At 37.7% G+C, this 25135-nt stretch overlaps 1 protein-coding gene across 1 annotated transcript; it reads right to left on the bottom strand.

Moving 5' to 3' along the window:
• Nucleotides 1-937: 937 nt before the first annotated feature.
• LOC108665530 (neuroligin-1) lies at nucleotides 938-21531 on the bottom strand. Its single transcript, XM_047881442.1, has 10 exons — nucleotides 20936-21531; nucleotides 17770-17913; nucleotides 15872-16234; nucleotides 13158-13357; nucleotides 12428-12524; nucleotides 9983-10143; nucleotides 8385-8582; nucleotides 5256-5404; nucleotides 2664-2788; nucleotides 938-2364 (listed from the first exon to the last, which is right to left on the bottom strand). The coding sequence occupies exons 1-10, from the start codon at nucleotides 21327-21329 to the stop codon at nucleotides 1733-1735; spliced, it is 2463 nt and encodes an 820-aa protein (XP_047737398.1). The 5' UTR covers nucleotides 21330-21531; the 3' UTR covers nucleotides 938-1732.
• Nucleotides 21532-25135: the final 3604 nt, after the last annotated feature.

The raw sequence follows: 25135 nt of genomic DNA, 5'->3' as shown, positions 1-25135 counted from the left end.
TGTTTTTGCCATCAATATAACAAGTAGTTAATTTAATCTATGAATAACAACTCAGAAGCTATCACTTCATAATTTTTTGTGTTGTGTCGCCGCATGGTCTTCATATGAAAATCTGGAAGATAATTTTGTATTTGATTGTGAGCCATTCAAGTCTAATGCAATGGTTCCGAGAGCGGCATAATGGAAGACCAAGTAATTCTGTGATGAATGCTAAAGCAACGTGATGTTTGATATTTTCTGCTAGGAACGTAAACTAACGTACTGGTAATTCAAGGAAGTTCATAAGTGGTAATTAATCATTATAATTTGTTCAAATGCCTCAACTTATTATTTCGACAGAAACTGGATCTTATATAAATGGAGGCCTATTTGCTTTCTTTTCGCTCCGCTTCCGAAAGATTTTGTTTTATTAACTATCAAATCAGAAATACGAAAATAAAAAAGCAACGTAAAAAGGAACGAATGCGGGTAACCTATTTTCTGACATTTAAATCCTCCAGGACTCTTCGACTTTGTGCTTGACTTATTGGTCATTGTTTTAAAGTTATAATAGTTGGGATTGCACGCTAAGAATTCAAATTAAAAACATTGCGTATCAAACCTGACACGCCCATGCAAACCAAGCAAGGGACTGACCATGCCCTTGACAGCGACGAATGACATTTTTCTCTAAACTGTTATTAATTTGAATAGGAGTGTCGATTGATCCTAATTAACAAAAATTTTAATTTTGCACTGCAAAATATAACTGCATGGTTTACATTTACAATCAAACTATAACCTCATAAATTTGAGGCCTTCGAAACCTTAACCACTCTGCCTATCTGACTTCTAATAGCCATTTCATTTTTCAGCGGATGAATTCGGATGAATAGTCATTTCATTTCTCAGCGGATGAATTGATCATTTCACAACAATCACGAGCGAAAATTTTTTAATACTTTGACATTCGATGATCAGGTTATTAAAGATAAGTTTTCAGTACTTTTTCGTCGACCAACTCTTTGGCTATGTACAATACATTTACACTCATATTTCTTACGAACGTTTTGTATGTACACTGTACAATATGTTGAAAGATTCAACCAAGTAAAAAATATGAGCTTCGCGACCTTATCGAATCAAGGTACTCAATAAATGACTGTTGAAAAACAGCTTCTGCCACGGATGAACACGCTTTTTTGTTCTTGGCAAATTAACACTTGCGCAATAGCGTGTAGAAACACTGCTTTGTAATAATAATGTCATCACAGACACACATTTAGCCAAACGAGACGAAACTTTCAGCGGATAACTAAAGGAATGTGAGGTGTGAATTCGGCGATGACGAAGCAGGATAGAGATCGGGGAGAGAAGAAGTAAGGGGCGGTGTTTGAACTTGAGACTCTTGAGCTTTGTCGGACTGACGTTTGAGTGCGTGTTGTGTTTGCTGCTGTTGCTGTGTGTGCTCTTGTTGCTGAATTTTTTTGATTTGTGAATGCTTTACTGGTTGAAGAGAAAAATTTCCTACAGGACACGACTGAATGCTTGACTTATTTTCTTGTGGATTGTGCAGAAGTGGAGAATGATGAGCGAAGTGGCACTGCGTCTTGTTATTGAAAGTTGAAACCCCGTGTGATGTAACTGGACTTTGTACTGTGACGATAACGTTCGCTGTCGTGCTTGTCCACGAGGAAACAGGACTGGGGACATTAGCCGGCGCAGGCGGCAACGTCAAATCTAAAGGTAATTGTCATGGATGCATGGAAGCAATTTGATCCGAGTCCACGCATGACGACACCGTGTAGTCTGGAGGCCAGTCCTGAGGACAAGCCAGGGATCGTAAAGTATCTGAGGAAGGGAGAGTCTCGCAGTGAGACGGAGATGACCCAGCAGTAGGGCCTCTATTTCGTCCTGAGTTATGACCTTCTGATTTAGACGCCACTCCTCTCCGGTAATGGAATGCTGCCAAAACCAGGATGTTAAGCAGTAGCAAAGAGATGCCCAAGGCTGCGGTGAGGCTGAGCGCAGTAGTGTAGTGGACATCATCCATAAAACTCTCTTTGCCTGTCACCTGGACGGCTTCGATGGTATCCATCATATCGTGGATGCTCATAGTGGGGTTCGTCATGTTACTTAAGTCGCTATTGAGGCCACTATCTGGGTGGTGAGGATCTTTTAATGTTGGTGTTCGTGTTGAAGTTAAAGGAAGCAAAGCCCTAGGTCGGGTTGGCCCTGAAAATGAGTCGGAACTTGCGTATGCGTCATGGAAAGATGAATCAGGACCAAATCTTGAGCCCACTTTCTCGAGGGCTGGCAACAACCAAGTCCAGAGGGCCACTTGAGGAGCCCTGTAGTGGTCACGCACTCTGCCCCTGCCTGGGCCTGTTACAATAACACGCAATTCAAATAAATGTAAATTCCAAATATTTTGGGTAGACTGAAAATAAACCAATATAAATTAGGAATTGAACTCGGTGTAGCTTATAATATTCCATAATACTTGTTTAGGATATATGCCCAGGACTTAAATTTATTTTTCTGTCAAGCATTTTACTTATTTAAAAAAAATCTAATTAAAATAAAGTAACACGAGGAATAAAACAGTACAACGAAAAGTGATTTTCATTTTTAAGCCATTAATCAATTTCTTTATTCTATCTTGAACGTTACCAGCAGCTTACCAAGCTCGAGGTACTTCTTGTGTTCGATGTCGTAAGGCTCCCACGAGGTAGCGCGGTACTGGGAGCGGTCGTGGTCGGCCGCGGCAGGCACGGCACTCGAGTTGTACTCCACGCCGTTGGGGTCCCTAATATAAAACCATTCATTACAAGCCATTAAAGTAAAAGTAAAGGATAAAAGTTAATTAAATTAACTCTTATTTAATTAACCAAAGGTAATTAATTAAAAAGGATAAAGTAATTAAAGGATAAAGTAAATTTAAAATACATATAAACAGCTTCGAAGATTGCCTATATACTAATCATATTTTATTATATATTAAATAATATCAACAATATTAAATAATATTTTATTTCTCTTCGTTGATAGCTTCGAAGAGGACGAAATGTGATCTAATAATTTCTAGTATAACTAATGAATATTGAGAAGAAAAGTCGTGGTGATTGTTGAATAATAAGTAAAAAGACTCAATATTGCAGGACATTGTGGCGTGGAAATTTTAATAACTAGAAGAAAACTTATCTAAAGAAAAATACAACTCAGTACCAAATTTTGAGTTATATTTTATTCCTGAAAAAGAAAGTCTCTCAATGAATAATGAAGATGATGCTTAATTATATTTATCCTGCCGGAATAAAAAGGTAAATAAGCATATCAAAATGCCTATATAAGATCAGCGTAGCCAGAAATATCTCAACAAAACATCTATGGTCATGTGACCGACATTTTCTTATTCATGAGTTCGCGATTATTTAACTCAGGCTTGAAAAAAATATGTAAAATCATATATTTTTACGATGGACAAGAAACAACGACAAATGAAATATGTACTTTCTAGCGAGCGCATATTTCACGATAAAATTTTTAGAATTTTGATTTCCTCTGGCTTCAAATGTTTCGATCGAAAAAATCGCGTTAATTTGAAATGTGAAGTGATCGTTGATCAACTGTACTTATTTTATATATTTTTCCGCTCTATTTAGTTGTTTCATTAAAAATAAACGAAGACTCTTCGAACAAAGGATTTCTAGCACGTACTCCTATAATTCACCCGATTTAGATTTGAGAATTATTATGATAGCAGGAAAGTTGATGTTGACCGGATGAAGATCATTGCGGATTGAATAAATATTATGGATAATCCCATTAATATCCGGATATTTAAATGTGTTACCAGATATTTTAAAATAAGGCCAATTCTTGTAAACCGCATTTATAGCGCAGGTTATATGAATATGGAACATCTTGATACCGCCTTGTCGTAGGTATAGTGGCAAATAAAGGATGAATAAAATGATGATAAAAACTGTAATGAAAAAACGGTAAATACAAGAAATCAAATCGACAAAAGAAACCGTGCGTTTCCTTATTTCATGTTTTACTTTCGGATTAGAGATTCGGAGCCTTTCTGGAATATAGAAATAAACCCAAATTTAGGATTAGAAATAATTAGCTAAACACTGAATATGGAACCGAACACTATACACGTGAATAAATAACATATATACATTTATCCTTAAATTAACGACAGTAATTATTCAAGCACCACTCAATTTACACGCATATTCTAATCTCTAATATTGCCAGAACCAATGGGACCTCGTACATCTGTGGTGGATCATGCAACAATGACATATAAGAAAACATTCATGGGCGAAGTCATAGCGGTGGTTAATCAAAAATAAAATGATTAATATCACGAATCCTATTGCAATCCCTAACAGCCTATCTGCCCTCAACTGAAATACAGGTCAATTCAATTCAGTTTCCGGCAGCTGTATTTTTATTAGAGTGAAAAATATTCCGATTGATATAACACTCAAATTCAAATGAAGCCTTTGAAGCTCGAAATAGTTGTAAAAATATTTCACTGTAGATTCGAAAGTCTATGTTAACAATATTTTTCCCGCAAAGACGCTCTATTTAAAAATTAATTTTAGCATTCGAAACCTTAAATAAAAAGGTTTGAGCAATGAATTTTACGCTAGAGTGGTAGGTAATACGTGCCTCAGAAATGCACGTGTTATCACTTATATTAAAAATGAAAGGAAAGAAATGAGACCAAAGAGTCGGAAATTAAGAATAATAAATTCAAATTTGAGTTCATATGCCACAGTATTTATTTACGCTTGCGACATTGCAATTTTTCATATAAAAATCGCGCAAAAAAAATCATACCAGGATAAATTATTGTGGTTGCAAAATTTAGTAAAGTACGTTGAAGCGTTCTTTACTCTACTTCAACTGACAACTTTATACTGAATTAGCCTTTGGCTAATTTGAATTTGTCATTCCTCTTCAATTATTATTATTTATTACGGACCAGAGGGATCCTCGCAGGGATTTTCGGAAACAAAAAAAAAACAGAAAATTTCTGTTCTGTTTTTTCTCAACCTGCGAAAAAACCTCGACCTTCTCCTATCTAAATGAAATATTAAGATCCATTTTCTACCCACTATATCATGTAAAAATTAGTTTCCTGAAAAAAATTCTACTGTTCCATATTAAAATTAACGCAGGAGAACTAAAATTGTGCCAGTTAGCCTCAAATTTCAAGATTTTTCCTTACTAGAGTCAGTAGGCAAAAAACTCACCCGGTCCTGGCAAAGTTGGCCCACAGCTGAATGACCACTTCACTCAAGAGTTTGTCTTGCTTTGTATAGTTCCTGGGCGGCTGGAGAGGATGGTTGGCACCCAGCGGACTCCCAAGCAGCAAGTCGAGCTCCGTCAAAGGTGCCTGAGACTGGACAATAAAACAAATGAGACTTCGTCATCAATTTATGCAAGACCAAGTCTAAACGGGAAAAGTTTGAGAGATCAATCTTCTGACAGCTCAATTCTGTGATCGATGGATCTACTTGTAATTTATGACGAACTCTTGAAGACTAGAATCGATAATAAGGAAAATAAATTTTGTCGCTAGGTAATAGAGCTGGCGCTCTTCTCCAAATACATATAAGAAATACAGCAAGGAAATTACTCACATTTATTGATTCCTATTGAATTCAAATTGAAAAATAGAGAGTAAAACGCTTCCTTTTCGTTTGTGTTATTCGATGTTTTTTGTCTGCCCTCCCCAGCCCATTGCTTTCACGCGTTTCTGCTCCTCACGCGTTGAAAAGCGAGAGCTTGCCAGCCACGTCTTCTATTGTTCATCGCTTGCAATAGAGCGATCTCGTTCAGCCATCTCGAAGAGATATATTGCTGCCGTATTGACTCTTGGTTGGATGCGCGACAAAAAATAATCAATTTATCTCGAAGTGTCGCGATTACTGCGAACAAAAACGTCACTCTACATTGACAGGCAATGACAATAAATAAATGACATGATCAATTTTTTTTCGAAAGTACTGAAAATTTTCGGTGGAAATCACTTGGTTGCTGTAAGTTCAAGATGTGACCATACCACTAATTATCCTTAATTCTAACAAGCATGAAATCATCAAAGGGACTAAATAATGACAATTTGAGGAGTGACGGCACGGAAATTAACAAGGACACAATTAGTCGAACCTGTTGTCCTCAATTAAAAGAGTCCCAACAAAAATCCCTCGCAATGCTGCAGATCGATTAAAAATATGCTGACGAGACTATAGACGAGTCTTCCCATTCACGGATATGGCCTCGTGGTCTGATGCAACAAAAATAGAATGGATTTTGGCAACGGTGCGCTTATTTTTCGGGGAAAGAAATAAAGCGAGATCGCACGTGTAGGGACGAGAAAAGTAATAAATTCTGCATTTAATATCCCGTCTCTCCAGACGCGTTTTGTGCAGAGATGTTGTCAGGGATATTTTGCTTCTCACATTTGGAATATTCCACTAAACAATGCCGCCATATTTCATCTCACTCATTAAAGAAATATATGATACACAAACAAATTCGAAATCAAATCCATGTTCGAGCAATTATTTTTCAACCCAATCTGCCCTAATTGCATTTTTGTATTGAGGTTTCAGATTCAATAGTTGAAGCTTGATTGTATGCAATAAATTTCATATGTCATTGCAATTTAGAGTAACAATAGATGCATGAACACAGCCGTTAAAATTTCCATTGTTGGGACAGCGCCACGAACCCATTGAAAGATTATTGGGCGACCGATTCATTGCAGTCCGTTCGTTTTAATTCATTCGTAATTTACGCCGTCAGGACCAATCAACGGTGGAGCATCGATTCTTTTGTCCGTGTGGTCGGCATCCTGGCTATTACATTACAACCAATTAAACAAGACATACGTTTTAATGAACACCTGCAGAGATTTGACGAATGTGAGACAACGATGGAATAATACAATACGTTTATGTTACACCTGTTAATTTACTAAAAAAGAGTTCGACATCGTTGATTATTCGCTGAGGGCTTCTATGAAAATGATTTTCAACCTTTTAATTAGTGTCGGTTGCAGCTGAAAATTATTGAAAATTGGAAGATGATAAAAATTTTACCATCCAAGTTCACCTGATGTTTTCTAAGAAAAATTATGTAGTGATTCAAATAAAATTTCCATGCCTTCATTTTTCCTCCATATATATATATTTTTTTTTTGCTGTGGGAATTATGTCACGTATTCAAACACATAACCTCGAGACGTTGCATGACTTCAAGCTGAACCCACCGCGTCGTAGATCTGCATCAGAGAGGCGTAGCTGGGATAAAACCCTATGGTTGTCGGCATTATTTATGAGCGCAGGGCTTCGCCAAATATCGACGCCAAACGTCCAAAAAGGTTGTTAGCAAAGACTTCATGACCACACAATTTCCTTCTGCGAGCGACACTAATTCTTATTGCACTCTTAGATTGCTGCTTTCAGAGACGAGGAAACTCTTGGCTCCAACTCAAGCAGATATTTTTATTTCCCCGCAAAGGCTTACACCAGCCATTCTCTTCAAGCATCGAATTGTTATTTCTTCAGGTTAGTACCATTCAATCGCATACAATGTCTTTATTGAGCCTCCGATATACGCAGTTCTGTCTTTTCGATTGTATAATTATTGATTGTCATGGCTAGGTTAAGAAACAAATTGAATTTCTTCAATCATTCAAAGTTTCTAAAAATTTTCAAGGCGTTGATCATTTAAGAAAACAGACTGACATTTTTAATTAAAATTAAAATCTTCAGTATTACGTGTGCACATTCATTTATAAGCGCTTTGTTGATTTGTCTAGCACATACATAAAGGGTGATGTGGAAAATGCATACCTGATCTCTGTGTCTGTTGTCGAGCACATGCAAGAAGCTGATGCTTTAATGCATACCTGATCTCTGGGTCTGTTGTCGAGCACGTAGAAGAATGTGTTGCATTAATGGATTCCTGATCTCTGGGTCTGTTGTCGAGCACGTAGAAGATACCCAACACCCCGACCGCTGGCTTGGACTCCCCCAACACCCCGACCGCTGGCTTGGACTCACCCAACACCCCGACCGCTGACTTGGACTCCCCTAACACCCCGACCGCTGGCTTGGATTTACCCAACACCCCGACCGCTGGCTTGGACTCCCTCAACACCCCGACCGCTGGATTGGACTCCCCCAACACCCCGACCGCTGGCTTGGACTCACCCAACAACCCGACCGCTGGCTTGGACTTACCCAACACCCCGACAGCTGGCTTGGACTCCCCCAACACCCCGACCGCTGGCTTGGACTCACCCAACACCCCGACCGCTGCTTATACACATCTAGATGTGTATAAGAGACAGGTGTTGCATTAATGGATACCTGATCTCTGGGTCTGTTGTCGAGCACGTAGAAGAATGTGTTGCGTTTAGCGGAGCTGAAGCTGTTGGCTGCCGTGAGCGCCGGGGCGACAAGGGACGCGTCGTGTAGCGCCTCAGCGGTCATGTCGCGCAGGGCCAGCGGGTGTTGCGAGGGGCGCGCCCAGTCGGTGTACTCTGCTGTGATCGCGAGCACCAGCTCCTGGGATTGTGAGAGACGAAAAAGTTAAGTGGATAGTATTTGTGAGGTATGTTTTTCATGTGGAACGAAGCAAAGGTTTCATAAAGAAAACCTCGAATGAAATTCCCATATAACTAATACAAATCCACCTTATGCTCCCTTGAAAAATTAAACGCGCTTTAAAAGTTGCCAGTATTCCTATTGACGCACGACCTATAAATTTATTCTCCAACGCTTGGATTATGGAGAAATTTTCCCACATTGTAAATAAAATTTTGACCAACAATGTTCTTATAAGCAAAAGATAAATTAGGATGTGGTAACAGTCTTAACTTATTTCAAAATAAAATGTTTCATTTTAAATTTTTTAAACTAAGAATTTTGCAACAACAAAATACAAAACAACATTGCAGAAAATACTCAATAATATTTTACACATTTAAAGGACCTGGCGTTCAATCAAACCCAAACATAACGAATATTGTGTTTTAATTTTCGCTTGGCCTGATGTTCTTCACACAGCTTATTAATAAGATTTTGTTAATGTCAAAAGTGCTCAAAAGAGTGAGATTTTTCTGAATATAACAGAAATAGAGCAATATAAAATATAACAGAAATAGCCTGCTGTACAAAGTATAATAGAAATAGCCTGCTGTAAAGTATAACAGAAATAGTCTGATGTAAAATACAACAGAAATAGAGTGTTGACAAATACAACAGAAATAGAGTGATGACAAGTACAACAGAAATAGAGTGATGTGTTCGGCCGAATGGCTTAGAATCGATGGTCTGAAGACGCCGGGACAACATTCTTAGCACTTTCTGTCAGCTCAGAAGATAATCCCACTCTCAAGACCCGGACTCTGTCAGCTCACTTCTATTATGTGGCAGGCCCAGAAAACGACGCCTCATCTTTCTAGGACGAAATATAAAGTGCTTCATACTTCAAAGCTCCCTCGTTGCGATACTCGGGAATCCCGGTGCTCCAGATGAAAATTAAAATGTGCAAGACTTTTTACAATGCAGTTTATGTGCAATAATATTGCTAAAGATTTCTTCTCCAATTAGATTTCGTACACATTTTCAAAAAGTTTACAGGTGCACGACATACGTTGAATAATTAAACTTATGCTTTTGCTTTCTTCGATTCATGCGTAATGAAAACTAGTTCTTTCCATTCAAACTTCTATTTTAAAATAATGCAGCTAATATAAAATCACGCTTACTAATGACGCGTGCGCAGTGAAACCACTTAAAATAAAACCCATTCAGAAATACTCTCGACTACATAAATGTAGCGATTTAGAAGTCATTTAGTTTGTACTTTAGAGACGAAAATTAAAGTGACAAAAGGTCCACATATCTTCTACGTTAAAATTTCACAACATTGCTCCTCACAATAGTTAAAGAAGTAGTCTCACCTGCAGATGGTAGTGGTAGTTATTCGCTACAAACGTCCTGACGAGTTTATCTCGAGTGTTCGCGTCGATGCCTTTCTCCTCTTGTTCTTCAGTGAAGATCTTGTCACGCATCACTTCCGAAACGCCCAGGAGTACTTCAACTTGAGTCTTGCCGTCCGAACCTAAGACCACTCCATTTTATTACCGAATGTATTGGCACGATGTAGGTCAGTACAGTATCAAAAGTTTTGTCGGAGATAAAAGAAAACATTCGGTACCTGATGTCCCAACGTAAAGCTGTAAATAATTTTTAAGATACATCTTGATACATATGAATCGATATGAAAATAAATGTATTCGAAATATTAGGAATGGAGTGCAAAGACCGACGTCCGAACTTGCAAATTCCGTTGGAACAATTTTTTTACAACCTACGTTTCGCAATTGTATAATGGTAGCGAATCAAAAATCTTCCAGCAGCTAGAAAATTCTACGAAATTTCATATAATTTCTTCCATTGATGCGTTTTGAACATTCTATTTAACGAAAAAATTCATCATATCACTTTGCACAGATCGAAAAAAATCGCATTGCCAAGCAGCCAAGCAAGACGAGAAGAAACCGTATAAAGCGAGGGAGTTATTTTTTAACCACCCGATATTTTCCAGAATTTTTAGAGTGGATAGATATAATTTCGAAATGAATGTGAATTTGTTGTGAGGCTTTCCTTTGTAATATTGCATCGTAATAATTGACAATATAAAAGACATGAAAAATTGCGGAAGTCATGCAAATTTCCCGACAAACTTTAAATTATTTTCTCGCAATAAATGATTATGTTCGTAACATTTTCAGGATTCTATTGAAGAAAAGTTTCGGCTTTAATGTGAGCAAGAGAAGAAAACTGGGTCTATAAAAGCGAAAAGTTTGAAGGGGAAGTTTGAAGAGGAGGATTCTCGGGGAAAGAAGAAAACCCATGAAAAGTTCCTGACAATTTCGTGAATAACGAGTGTGCGAGCCACGTGGCCAACATTTTTAGAATCATTTGTTGTTTTGTTGTGCCAGTTTACCTAATAAAAATCTAACTAGATCATTATTACTTAAGTTTTTTCTCAACCTAATTTGTGAATGCTAAAGACAAAACGAAATGATTAACGAGTTAATGAACGAGACGTGAAAAATCAAACAAATATTCGGACATCAAATATTTTTAAACACGATGGAATTCACACTCTCCCTGTCGGCAGCAGAAAAGCTCGTGTCTGGCTAATTTTTGGTCCCATCGTAGAGCTGTAGAGCTGTGGTGAGAAAGTCGAGGGCTTTTGCGGATTAGATTGCGTGCGCCTCGTACAAATTGTGCCTTACATTGCAAAACTTGATGACTATCGGCTTATTTGACCACTCGGATCAGCGCTATAGCAGTGGCAAATGTTCTGTGTAAATATTCCTTTTCTTACTTTCATGAACTCTTGCTGCGAATTAACGTATGATTGTGAAAAAAGATACTACTTATAGGAATGTTGTAAAAATAATTAGATGTTTTTCATCCGATTAAACTTCGGATTAATTTCGTCAGTTATACGCACGTAATTGGAAGCAAACAAGTTTTCCTAATGTCTTGTTGGGAAGTTCAGCATTTTTATTCCCAAGAGAAACTGCGGCCTCTGGGAATACGCATTAGTGAGTTCCTTCTCAGCTGCCTACATGGCAAGAGCGCGAAAATGACAACAAGAAAGAGACGAGCAGAGAAACATGGCTCTTTTTTGTTCATAATTCTCCGAATATTCAATGATAGCTTTTGTTGAAGTATGATATTCAAATTATTTCAGTGGGTTCATTGAATTCAGTTCTCAAATTTTTACGGTCCTTTTCATTCGAGTTTCTATGGGAAGGTCCGCTCAAGAACATATTATTTGTATATTCATATTTGTATATTCATAATAATATACAACATATTATTTGTATATTGTATATTCATATATTCATATTCATGACAAAAAATACATAGCTTCTGGAAAAATGTTTCATGTATACGCTCTAAATTCTGATATTCTATTCAAGAGGTGCTCTGTATCGCGGCAAATACCACGTGTCACGAACTTGTCTGCCATCATGCATTCTGAAGATAAAATGATCGACCACAACATCCACACTGTCAAACCTTCGAACTATTCATGACAAACGAACGAAAATAACCCGGCAAAATCATCCTAAGATTATCGTCAGATTCCAAAAGAAAAATTTCTGAACTATTTCATTCCCATCATTAGCTATTTTAGATTTCCCTATGCCTTGTAAAAATTCCAAAGCATTACCAATTGAGACCATTCCTGTTCTAAAACTTCATTCATGCTATAAAGCAATTACTACATGAACAATAATGATCACTTTATCACGGCAGCAGCAGCAGTTATCAAGCCTACGGAGAAACGAACAAACGTTCAAGGAAGAGACAGATCCTCTTACCCAGATTTGCCAGCCGTTGTCTCCAGTCTGGTTTGACTGTGACGCCGTCCTCGCTCGGACCGATGGCTGACAGGAATTGAGGTGAACTCAACTGCACCTTCAACGTTAAAGAGGAAAAGCTGTTAGAAAATCACAAGTCCTATTGGCTGGGAGGATATCTTCGGAAATCCATTGGTGAAAATTGGATGGATGGCCTCTACGCAATCTTGGTCACAAGACACACAAGCATAGGTGTTACTGCGAATAGTCCTGCTGTTGAATATAAAATGAAATTATGTATATTTATGTGCATCGCACAAAGAGGGCCGAGAGAGCAATTAATCAGCGTGATCGAATGATAAGCATCACCGCAACCGAATTGATAGACGTTCAACCAATTGCCACACATGTCCAGACGATTAAATGCTGCCCAATGTGACTGACCAAAAGGGTGATGATGGGTGAATTGATAATTCATATAACATAATAATTCATATAATAATTCATATAACATAATAATTCATATAACAATATAATAATTAATAAATTAATAACAGTACAAGAAAAGGAAAGATGAAATAGAATTTAGTGAATTATACGACATTGATGAGCGCTCGGCATCTCAAGAGATTGAAAATTCTTACTGGTCCTGAATATAGCCACTTGTAAATGAATAGGAAAACTGCATAACTAAAGTTGATGCTACAACCATCGAAGAGTTTTCATCATCCATCATAAAGGAAAGTCGTACCTTGAGAATTTGTTCGACAGATCTGTTCCTGATGCAGTGAAGAAGCTTTTCGTATGCAGCATGCGTGGCAGGCTGCTGAGGGAAGGGGCATGCGAGCTGCGTGGCCACTTGGTGGGCATAATGAGCAGGATCCCGCACCAGTGCCCACGGGCTCAGGGCCGTGCCCGACATCAGGACTACTCGCCGGAACAAACCAGAACCTGAGTAGATAAAAAAAATTAAAATTAATCGTATTTTACTTAACATTTCACTCCAATGAATATGTTAGCCATAATTGAGCTCACCCAATACCTGCTTACGAGGCATTGCTCTCTGATTTAGGGAATGAAAGTCCAAGGTGCAAAACTCTTGCTGATTCTTTGTATAGTTCTCTTCCCTGTTCAGGAATAGAATTAGTACTGAAGTGGGTCATGTACAAACCACTAATGCGAGTCATGAATTTCAAATTTATAAAAATCTCAATAATGTACTATCTGCCTGGAAAATAATACGTTGAGCATTATGTCTATTTGATTTAAATTCACCTGATATATTTATATGCCACTGAATTACTCGCATGTTAATTCACTTCATTAGCTTTAACATAAATTATTCAAGTGCCATACAGACATTTTGAAAAAGCCACTCTATACTCATATTTTCCATTAGAAAAGAGGTAACAGAAAACAAACAAAAAAATGTCATTAATACCAAGATAAATGGTATTTTTCTTCATCGTCATCATTCCAGTAATTGGATGGCTGGAAATGTGAAGTTAGGATGCGTTCCTGCCAGAGTAATCACAAAGACCCTCTTTCAGCAAAATACTTCTGACGTATATAAGCACAGACACTATAATATTGCTGCTGCTCACTTCTGCAATCGACGTTTCCACTTATTATAAGCACAGACACTATAATAATGCTACCGGCTCACTTCTGCAATCGACGTCTCCACTCATTATAAGCACAGACACTATAATAATGCTACCGACTCACTTCTGCAATCGACGTCTCCACTCATTTTGAGCAGGCACAATAATAATGCTACCGACTCATTTCTGCAATCGTCGTCTCCACTCATTTTGAGCAGGCACTATAATAATGCTACCGACTCATTTCTGCAATCGACGTCTCCACTCATTTTGAGCAGGCACTATAATAATGCTACCGACTCATTTCTGCAATCGACGTCTCCACTCATTATGAGCCGACACTATAATATTGCTACTGACTCACTTCTGCAATCGACGTCCCCACTCACTGCCCTATAGGAATTCCTTTATTCTCGATCTATTAAAGTTTCCGCGTATAATACAAGTATAAAAATATGATCTATTCCTAGTGGTGATACACTATTACTGAAAGACTGACAGACAAAATATATATGCGAAATTTAGTTCAATATTTTTTATTGCATGGGATTTTCATAGCTATGAAATTTCAAATCTGAAAAAAAAATCTTATTTTTTCAATTTTTTGGAAACTTTTTATATAATTTACAAACTTTTTATATCATTTACATACATATTTTTCCATCTTAAACGAAAAATTCCTAATTGTTCACACTTTCTTACATGATATTGACAATAACTGTATTTTATGAAATTATGAAATAAACTAAACCAGTTTGGACGGCCAAAATATCGAGGCCAGAATTTAAATTTCATTTAAATGGCCTGCCTAACTGAGAATTGCAAACTAGTGAAAAATGCGTTGTGTGTTCTTGCAAAGCGGTCAGAAAAGTAAAACTTTGAACTTCATTAACAAGATAAAATCGTTTGTCCACAAACAGGTGGCCAAACTCCAATGTTGTTATTGCTGCACTCGAGTATCTCTTATCATAACAAAAGCTCTGCATGCAGCTAGTAATGTAAAGAAAGGCAATTGCTATGCATGTCAATAACAATTTAATTTGTGCAAATTTTATACCGGCTCCACAGCAACATCATCAACTCGGGTGAACTGAGGCAGAAAACGTTTACAACATTTGATGGTGCGTAAAAAGAACGCTGTTTGACAAGTTGGAAACACAATTAGTAAATTATTCGGAAACAATACATTAAGTTTCAATGCATAAATTTGATTCATGCAGTTGCTTGATAATTGAAATTTTAAATATGTTACATTTCGTCATTTACTGTTCATTTTGCAATGAACGCTCTTCGGTGAAGATATAAGATTGGATTTATTTATAAACGTTTGATAATTTTCTGAATCGTAAGCATGGTGATTGTTGAACTAATTAAATTTCTTATTCTATCCACTAACAGAAAATGCTACTGCATTTGCATTTTTTTTTTTTTGCATGTAACTTTTTTTCAAACCTGTACACACCTAGGAACACCTAGGAGTGCACATTCCGTTTGATGCATTATAATACATCAATTAAATTCTCTTCGTCTGAATTACACACGATACCGAGAAGAAGCAGTTGACTGGCCATAAAACTGCGGAAGTTCATTTTTTCTTATTCAACCTCGTTTTATATAAACTGACAAGCATCCGTAGAGTTACACGAATATGTACAGTTATTTTTCATTCAATTTCTATTTGAATTTAACATAACCGAGGCAGCGAGTGAAAATATGAGCGAAGAAAGTAGTAGACTGCACTAGCTGTGAGCCATGACGGTCACCTGCGTCAACTCACCCGAGGCTGCGGGCGAGATTATGAGCAGGGAGAGGCAGGCTGTGCCGTAGCTGAGAGCCATGACGGTCACCTGCGTCAACTCACCCGAGGCTGCGGGCGAGAGTATGAGCAGGGAGAGGCAGGCTGCGCCGTAGCTGGGAGCCATGAAGGTCACCTGCGTCAACTCACCCGAGGCGGCGGGCGAGAGTATGAGCAGGGAGAGGCAGGCTGCGCCGCAGCTGTGAGCCATGACGGTCACCTGCGCCAACTCACCCGAGGCGGCGGGCGAGAGTATGAGCAGGGAGAGGCAGGCTGCGCCGTAGCTGTGAGCCATGACGGTCACCTGCGCCGGGTCGCCACCGAACCTGCCTATGTTCTCCTGCAGCCAATGTAACGATGCCAGCTGGTCCATCAGACCGTAGTTAGCGACGATCGGGCGCGAGCCTGGCTGCATCGCGTTGAAAAATCCTGCAAAAAGTATACTGAGCCATCAGTTTCCTAAAACATTGAAGGATTCATTTCTTGAAATACTGGTATTTTTAAAGCCTATTAATACCATTTAATGTTAAAAAAATTGATTCGTTACGTTTTCATTCCCAGATCAAACCCTTTATTGACCACTGATGAGATTTAGTTTCTTTACATTTAAATGAAGAATCGCATAAGTTATAAATCTAAACCTGAATAAATTTTTCAATTTTTCGTTAATGAGCGGAAAAAAGTATTACTGCATTCTCTGGGAAAAATTATTCCTGGCGCCCCGTAATTAAATTTTCATTCATTTACATATTAATGCACCAAGTAAATTTCAGAATTAATTGTATACCATTTTAGCAGACATATAAACGTGTGTCGAGCAATGCAGTCATCTCATATTTTCGAACAGTTTTTTCAATCTCGTAAAAGATGTAAAGTTAGGGAATTTTACAATGATTGCAGCAAAATAATGATTGATTTGCGGCAGCGTTCAGCTCAGTGGGCCTGGAAATCCATTGCATTATCGTCCTGCGAGATAATTCGTCCTGAATTACGTGGCTATTAAAGGAACGAATCGAAGTTTCATGCCCGCTCACAATGCACCTATAATTCCATGCACAATCCGATGTCAAAGCCGCACAGAAGAATTTATTACTTCATATTATTCTATTATTCTCTGTAAAAGGTTTAAATCTTAGTGTGAGCTCATTTAACCACTGAATTCACCATATTAATCCTTTTTTACCCGATACATCATCCAGAAATTAAATTTAAAATACCCCTTTAGTCTAGGGTAAACACGCTTTTTTGAATCGTAAAGGGAAAGGCGGCATTGAAATGTTTGCCCTCATATTTCTGATTAACTCAAAATTTGATCAAATTTTATTGTCGCTCCAGTCATTTCAATATAAGTCAAACAAGAAAACTTTCTCTAACTCACAGTTGAGGAGCAAAAGACACAGCACCAGACGGTGGCTTGGACTCACCCAACACCCCGACCGCTGGCTTGGACTTACCCAACACCACGACCGCTGGCTTGGGCTCCCCCAACACCCCGACCTCTGACTTGGACTCACCCAACACCCCGACCGCTGACTTGGACTCACCCAACACCCCGATCGCTGACTTGGACTCACCCAACACTCCGACCGGTGGCTTGGACTCCCCCAACACCCCGACCGCTGGCTTGGACTTACCCAACACCCCGACCGGTGGCTTGGACTCACCCAACACCCCGACCGCTGACTTGGACTCACCCAACACCCCGACCGGTGGCTTGGACTCACCCAACACCCCGACCGCTGGCTTGGACTCACCCAACACCCCGACCCCTGGCTTGGACTCACCCAACACCCCGACCGCTGGCTTGGACTCACCCATCACCCCGACCGCTGGCTTGGACTCACCCAACACCCCGACCGCTGGCTTGGACTCGCCCAACACCCCGACCGCTGGCTTGGACTCACCCCAAACCCCGACCAGTGGCTTGGACTCACCCAACACCCCGACCACTGGCTTGGACTCACCCAACACCCCGACCCTGTAGTTGAGGGTTGCCACCAGCACATGGCCGTGGGAGGCGAGGTAGGAGCCGTCGTACAGGCTGCCTGCTCCCCAGTCAAAGCTTTCCCCGTGCAAGAGAACAGTCACGGGCAGCCCCTTGGCTCCATCTTGTGAAGATAGATGAATAAATTATTATTATTATTATTATTAATTATTATTATTGTTATTGTTATTATTATTATTATTATTATTATTATTATTATGATTATTATTATTATTATTATTATTATTATTATTATTATTATTATTATTATTATTATTATTATTATTATACGAAGCATATGTCGTGGCGTCTGGTCCAAACGAACTTCGAGGGCACGTAATACATAAGATTGAGATTAAGATGTGTTGCTGCTGTAAAGGCTCCTATACGTGTTGGTAGACGCTAGATAATCAAATAAAAAGGTTTGTGGAATAATTGAAGAGGAATTCTTAAGCGCTAATGCATGGTAAATTATTAGAACTTTATAAGTAACAAGGACTAGTAGAAAAATTGGGGTAAAATTTCCGACAAATTAGTACAACTTAATAAACAACATAGATCTAAGGGTAAATTTTGATGTGGTTTCCATTCACCAATGCATTTAAAATAACTACAAGTTATTGACCATCAAAATAATCACGACAAAATATAAACATTATCCGCTCACTTACGAACAGCATCAATCAATATAATGTTTAAAAGGTCATAAATTTTCCTGAAAATATCAGAGCTTTCCCATGCGTAACTGACGCTCAATTCGATTTTAAAAACATCCTCGAGCCAAATATCCAACTTCATGTTATCGCAAAAATATAAAGAATATATTTTTGATTTTGTATACACTGCAAACAAATGGAAATTGCGATCTGCTAGGAAGAAACTCATCATTATCCGTTTAATTATTCGATGAATATTTTCAAACAATTCATTTTGATCTATATATAATTCATTTGATATGAGTGAAATAATGGAAAAACACTTCAGCATTAAAAAAAAAACCTAATTACTTTCGGAAATGATTGTGCGTATATTCTGACAATACTCAAAACAAGAATTCGCCAGTTCTCGAAAAGTCTATGATTGAACTGAAAATGATATTGAAATTTAATCATTGAGAGTGAGTTATAAATTCATTATGTCCGCAGTTAAATTATAATTACTTTTAATCAAAAATTGGCTCCATAGTGAATAATAATTCATTGCATAAATAGTCTTGTATGATGGATTCAGGAATTCGATGTTGAAGGACTGCTAACCGAAAAATTCAGCAATTCACATAGCATATACCTCCATTCATACTAGCTACTTCTTATTTTTGTTAAACATAGACTTAATGAACACCAGCGCTTCAGGTTATGATCTGAAGCTTCTCGATTACATTGGCGCCGAATATAAAATAAATATTTTTCTTTTTCTGTTCGTTTGAACGCACGACATACATAGAGGTCAGGAATAATTTTAAAGAAGTCTTGTGGTACTGTACAAGTAAAATTTAGTACATGAGTTCATGAACTTTCAAGCAACTTTGCTTGCATTCATTACCTCAATGTAGTTAATTACCTCAGGCTTCTTTGAATGACTAAAAAAGCTTCTTATGGTGATTCAGTTTAAGAAGAACTACCCCTTAAACAACATTCTCAAAACTTTAATTAAAATTCAAAAGCTAAATACCAAGGAACCAAATGATCTTACTATTACTATTTAAAACGCTTAACAAGTCTTTCAACTTTAGCAGAGATGAGCGAACATGCATAGCAATGAATTGTTGTGTAGTTTGGCAAAAGTTTTTCTTTAATGTAGGTTTCATTGAATTTAATTACATATAGTTAGATAGCAATGAATAGTTAGATATCTTCAGAACTTGCATCTCTAATTGAAACTGAGTAGAGCCTGGAAAGAAAGTAATGAACTTATTTAAAAAAACATGACTTAAGCGGAGGCTGAATCTCATTAAAAGTGAATCGAGCGCACGAATGTTTTTTTAATTCAGTAGTTTTTTCATGAGATTCTTATATGATGTTTCTACACTTAAATTTTACAGTTTTTAATTATTTTTGGTTAAATCTTTACGTCAGAATTCAACTGCAGGCAGATAAGCAAGGCTGCAAACTTTTTGCCAATGAACTTGAGATGAAAAACATGTTTTGCACAAATGTTTTTTAGCTGTAATGAATACACGTAGAAGTTTTCGAATTCACAGATTAGGGCATTTTAGATATATTTTTATCCACATTTTTATTCATGAAGCATTGATTCAGAATCAATCTTGGTGTGCAAATCACCGTCCTCAAGACTCGCCAATGATGCTCCGAGCATTTTTTCTCAATGCCATGCGAATGCGAAAGGAAGTCGCCTTACTTCCTGAGCAGAACTTTCCATCCTTAGAGCAACTTACAGAATATTACCTTATATTTGCATACGAAATTGCTTCCCTTTAGGTAAAGTTTCTCTCTTGAATACCTGCTTATCAGGCAAAATTAACATAAGCTTCAAGTCAAAGTTAACTTCTAGTTTAGCCAACGGAAAATCATCACAGAAAGAATGCATATAAGTGTCATATTTTTCTTTGCGGAATCTCTAAGGAAAATATTTCGTGAATTCGTTCTTTGCAAACTTCGCCTAAGATAGCGAGCAGTGAAGGAAATTGGGATGGATGAAATAATTCGCGTTGAGTCATATCAAGAGCCAGTCAAGAATTTTTTTCTCGTAAATTGACGGCAACTATAAAAATGCAACTGCTGTAAATAGATTGATTTTCAGTAGCTGAATGTGACGGAGTTTCGGGAACTTATTCAAACTTTAGCGACGGGCTGACTGCCTATAGTGATAACGTTAAAGGAAACACAGCTTCAAATTGTAAGAAGTTAATGACATTTTATTCACGGAATTGTGCAAATCAAAGAACGGAAAAATCTCAATATGGGACTAAAGCTTTCTTTAAATCTATGAAAAAAATGCAAAACTTCTTGAATTGCAAACACATGCACATCCTCAGTCCGTATTAGCGACAAAACTCCCACCTCCCGCTGGCTTTACGAAATGTATTTACGACATGTTAATGCAAAACAAGATAATAATAGCATTCAAAAGTGGTGAACGATGTACAGCTAATTTCAACTAACTTGAATGCATGTCTGATATCTCACCTGGAACATATAAGTTGAGGTAAAGGCAGTCTTCGCTCTGCCTTTGCAAGAGGCTCATGTATTTCTTGGGCGGGTTTTGTGGACAGGCTGGCGGCATGACGGTCGCATCTAATATGCTTCGCCATTGTGACGGAGCTCTTGTTGGGCTAAGACGGTTGCCGGCAATCGGAGGTGTTGCATACGGAATGCCTAAATACTTGGCCACACGTCCCGCCCCTGGAATGTGCTGGTACACACCTCTTAGTTGCCCGTAGCGTGTACTTATCACTGATGTGTACTCCAATGTGCTTATTCCAACTAGTAGGTTTGTGAAGAGCGTCAAGTGTACAATCAAGCCAAGAGGCGTGTGACTTGTTAAGCAATTATATGGACCGAACAAAAGTGAGGTCTGCATTTTTTACCAGATCCAAAATTCAGGAAGAGTTCGAAAACAGAGCAGGAATATTCGTATTATTGAAAATTTGCAAACCATTCAATTCGCTAAAAAGGGCGTTCCTGTGTAACAGTTATATTGATTTAATTTCGGCTGAGGACAAAATAATTCGTTATTAATAATTTGTTCTTAGCAACTACCAGGAAAAATTTCATTGCACGACAATAATGGAGAAAAATGAACAGGCTGTGTATCGCTCCAGAAATGTCTGTTTTCGGAAAGATGGCGGCCATTCCTGAGTCTGAACATGTTTCCAATTATTGTTGTTTGCTCTTGGGCTGCGGTGTTTGTTTCAGGAGCAGCGATGAGGGACAAGTCTGTCTCAAATCCAGCAAGCGAACTGCAAAATAAGAGAGAAGTTTGAGTCAACAAATGTCTCTCAATAAGTTTGTTTTCAAAACAATCCGAAATCTTTTAGTTGGTTTCGAAAATATTGGTTGTAAGCTCAATCTTCAAACACAAAATAAATCGCTCAAAAGCAGTTGGGATTACGTGTTACAAACTTATTTAGAAAACTATAGTGTGTTTCCTTGAGACAATATACGTTTCCTTGCCTAATGATATTATTCAAGTTAGAAATTGTATCGGCTAGAATTTCAGATGAACGTAACGAAGCCCTGAAATGAGAATAGTCAATAAACATTTAACTGGGATTTTTTCAGAGATTTTTCGATCCTGATTCCGAATTTATACTAGAGAATTCAAACTATTCATATTCATTTTGATTTTCCTCGCAAACAAATTTCGCGTATCTGTGCAAAATGAATGCGACGTATTTTCAGCCCCCTTAGCGACGGCTTGAGTTAAGTTTAAAGCTTGCGCCCCGAGACGAGTTTCTTGTTTGCAAAATTTCAGCTCCTAATTAAGATGAAGTTGACACACTATGAGCGGCAAGTTGCTCAGTCGAGGTTGCACCGAACTGAGCTGTTGATTTTATGACACACCCCTGATTTGTACGCTACGCGCTTGCTATTCTTTGTAGTAAACAGATTTCATCCGTAGTTAATTACGGGGTTTAAAGTGCAAGCAAATGCATTAAAAGCTTGCGCGGTTCAGAAATATAACATAATTAATGGATGGATTCTACGTAGATTTATAATTATATACGAGCTAAATGAATTGGGCAGATTCGATCTCTTGGAGCAACTCCTGGGAGAAATTGGCTAAAATATACTAGCAAGTGGGAAGAAAGGAAACTAGCGTTACTTTATTGCACAAACAAACGATTCGCAGCTTGTGCGGAGCCGTATTAATTTATGCCTGAATCTAAAAAAGAATTTCTCAAACACCAGGATATTCAGTGATAGAGATCACCGTTCAATCCTGATGGAACTTTCTGTTGCGCCTTTCCTAAAATTTTGTGCTGACGGCCGCGAATCCTAGGATTATTCGAACGTCCATTATCACGGCGTTCGTTCTTATGTTCACTCATCCTTTTCCGAACATCGGCCTCTCTATATTTCACGAAGAAGATTCAGTAACTGAAGACTTTTTTATTCCCAGCTCGGAGAACCTGCAGGCGGTAAAAGATACTCGGAAATTCGATTCCGCATGAGGCAGATTTTGTTGAAGGTTCATCCACAGTTTCTTGCTCGGCCCATAGCACGATGGTTTGTCGATACTCTTTATATATGACATGCGAACGCCTGCAAGCGTATTGGTTTTCGCTCAAATGCAATTGTTGCGCTCGCACACCGTGCAGAAATTTCCGAGATGTTACTATAAGCCCTTGGCAAAAAGTTCTTGTAACCAGAACTCTAGGAATTCTTGCCGAGTAACGGCAAACTTTCGATAACACTCAAAAACAAAACTGGCCTAAAAACTGTGTTTATATCGCAAACAGTAAACGAATGTTATGAAAGCGTCATTTCTTCGATTCTATCCTAAAAAAATTGAGTCGAGTAAGTTAACTTAAAATTGCAACCAAAACATTCTAACTTGCGACGATTACTTTCTTTTCCCTTTTCTTACCGGTGATGAAGTTTCAAAAAACGTGGCACAGTGGTTACAGCAACACAAATTCTTGCCGAATTAAATTCATTTCCGAACATTCAACCGTCAAATGATGGCTGTCAGGATTTTCTCGATTCGCTATGACCTTTGAAAACTTTAATTATTAACCCGCCTGTCAATCTATTTTATGATCACATCTAAATTGAAATAATTTTTAGTCTAGCCCCGGTCAGTCACTCCCCAGCTCTAGATTAAACTTTTTCTTTTTTTGCTCTCTTTGTTTTCTGGTGGTCTATTACTGAAACATGCATCAGACGGGATGCAGAAATCAAGAATCAGACCAAAATTTTATGCCCGAACTTCTATGCCTTAATAATTTTATGTGTGGAATTTTTTATTTCTTTGATTTATGCATTATACGACCTGACTTGACTCAATTAATGCCCACTTTATGAGAGTGCTCTGCTATATATGAAATACAATACAGAAGCCTAAAGTTCCTTTTTACGCCAAATGAGAAATAAGTAAAATTGAAAATTATTGCAATTGAATCAAGTAGATTGTCAAGAATTTTTTGTTGGTTTCTGGAGAAAAAATAGGACAATGAAAAATTTTCCGCAAATTATTATCACTAATTAATCAGTTATAATAATTATCAATACTAATTTGTTATTGATACTTCTCTTGCTTTTTGATACAAGAAGGATCATACATGTGATCCGGCTGAATAAAAAAAATTTTTGTGCAGTCATGGGGTGAAATATTTACGGTGATAAATAAAATAGACGTGGTGATACAAAAAGCTGCATTATTACATCTTATTTCATTAAAAGACGAGAAATTTGATAAAATTCATAACCTCACATAATTAATTTTCTCAATTCTCAATTTGTACGCTCTAGCAAATTACATTAGGCATAAGAATCGGCAAAGTTTTTCTTTATTATTTCAAATGAAAAATTTGCAAACGCCTTTGCGCATTTTATTTTAGAATGCAATTACTAGTTCTTCACTAAATTTCTTTTTATTTAGTTCTATAATCCTAAACTAGCTTCCTTCCTTGCGTTTACCCAATTTACTCCTGTAATTAAGACCAGGAATAAACCTGAAACACACAAGTGAAGCCCCTAGATTAAAATTCTTTCATCCGGTGAACCCGAAAGAATCAGAAAGGAACCGATTTGAGTTATGGGCTCTGGACCCAGCTTTTAGTTCTCGACCCAATCCAAGTTTGTCCGCGAGTTTTCAAGGCTTAAAAGCCAGCAGTGAACAGACGCGAGATTACACCACGACGAGGAAGCTGTCATTACAGCTGGCCTTACGACGGCCTCTGAATGAAGACTTAATGACAACAGGTGTAACATCATTTCATTGCTTAATGCTTTATTTACCTAATCTGAGATTCTGGACATAACATAAAAAAAGGTTTTGTATTATTGGAAAAATATTTCTCAAGTTGATTACTTTCATCAATTAAGCGAATTTTAATGATTATGAATTTGGTGTTTTTTTAGATTTATTTAATGAGCCAGTCACAGTCAGATTGCGAATTATTTCAAATTTCTCCTATATAGAAACTATTGATTGGTAAAACTTCCGAAAATATTTCATATACATATTTTCAGAATATATTTTAAGTCATCTGTTAAATTAAATGACATCAAAATATATTAAAAGTGAAAGAAAACGATAAGCTTCTGGCATTAAAAACTTTAAATATTTTTCTTAGCTTTCATGCCAGAACTTTTCTAAATTCAATCTGTCAGCTTTGCATTGAATCTCGGAAAGAAAAAATGTTAAATGTCGGCAAATCC

The sequence above is a fragment of the Hyalella azteca genome, unplaced genomic scaffold, assembly GCF_000764305.2.
Source record: "Hyalella azteca isolate HAZT.00-mixed unplaced genomic scaffold, Hazt_2.0.2 contig7978, whole genome shotgun sequence".
NCBI lineage: Eukaryota > Metazoa > Arthropoda > Malacostraca > Amphipoda > Hyalellidae > Hyalella > Hyalella azteca.
The sequence above is the reverse complement of the archived record's forward strand: the minus strand, read 5'-3'. Positions and strand labels throughout refer to the sequence as shown.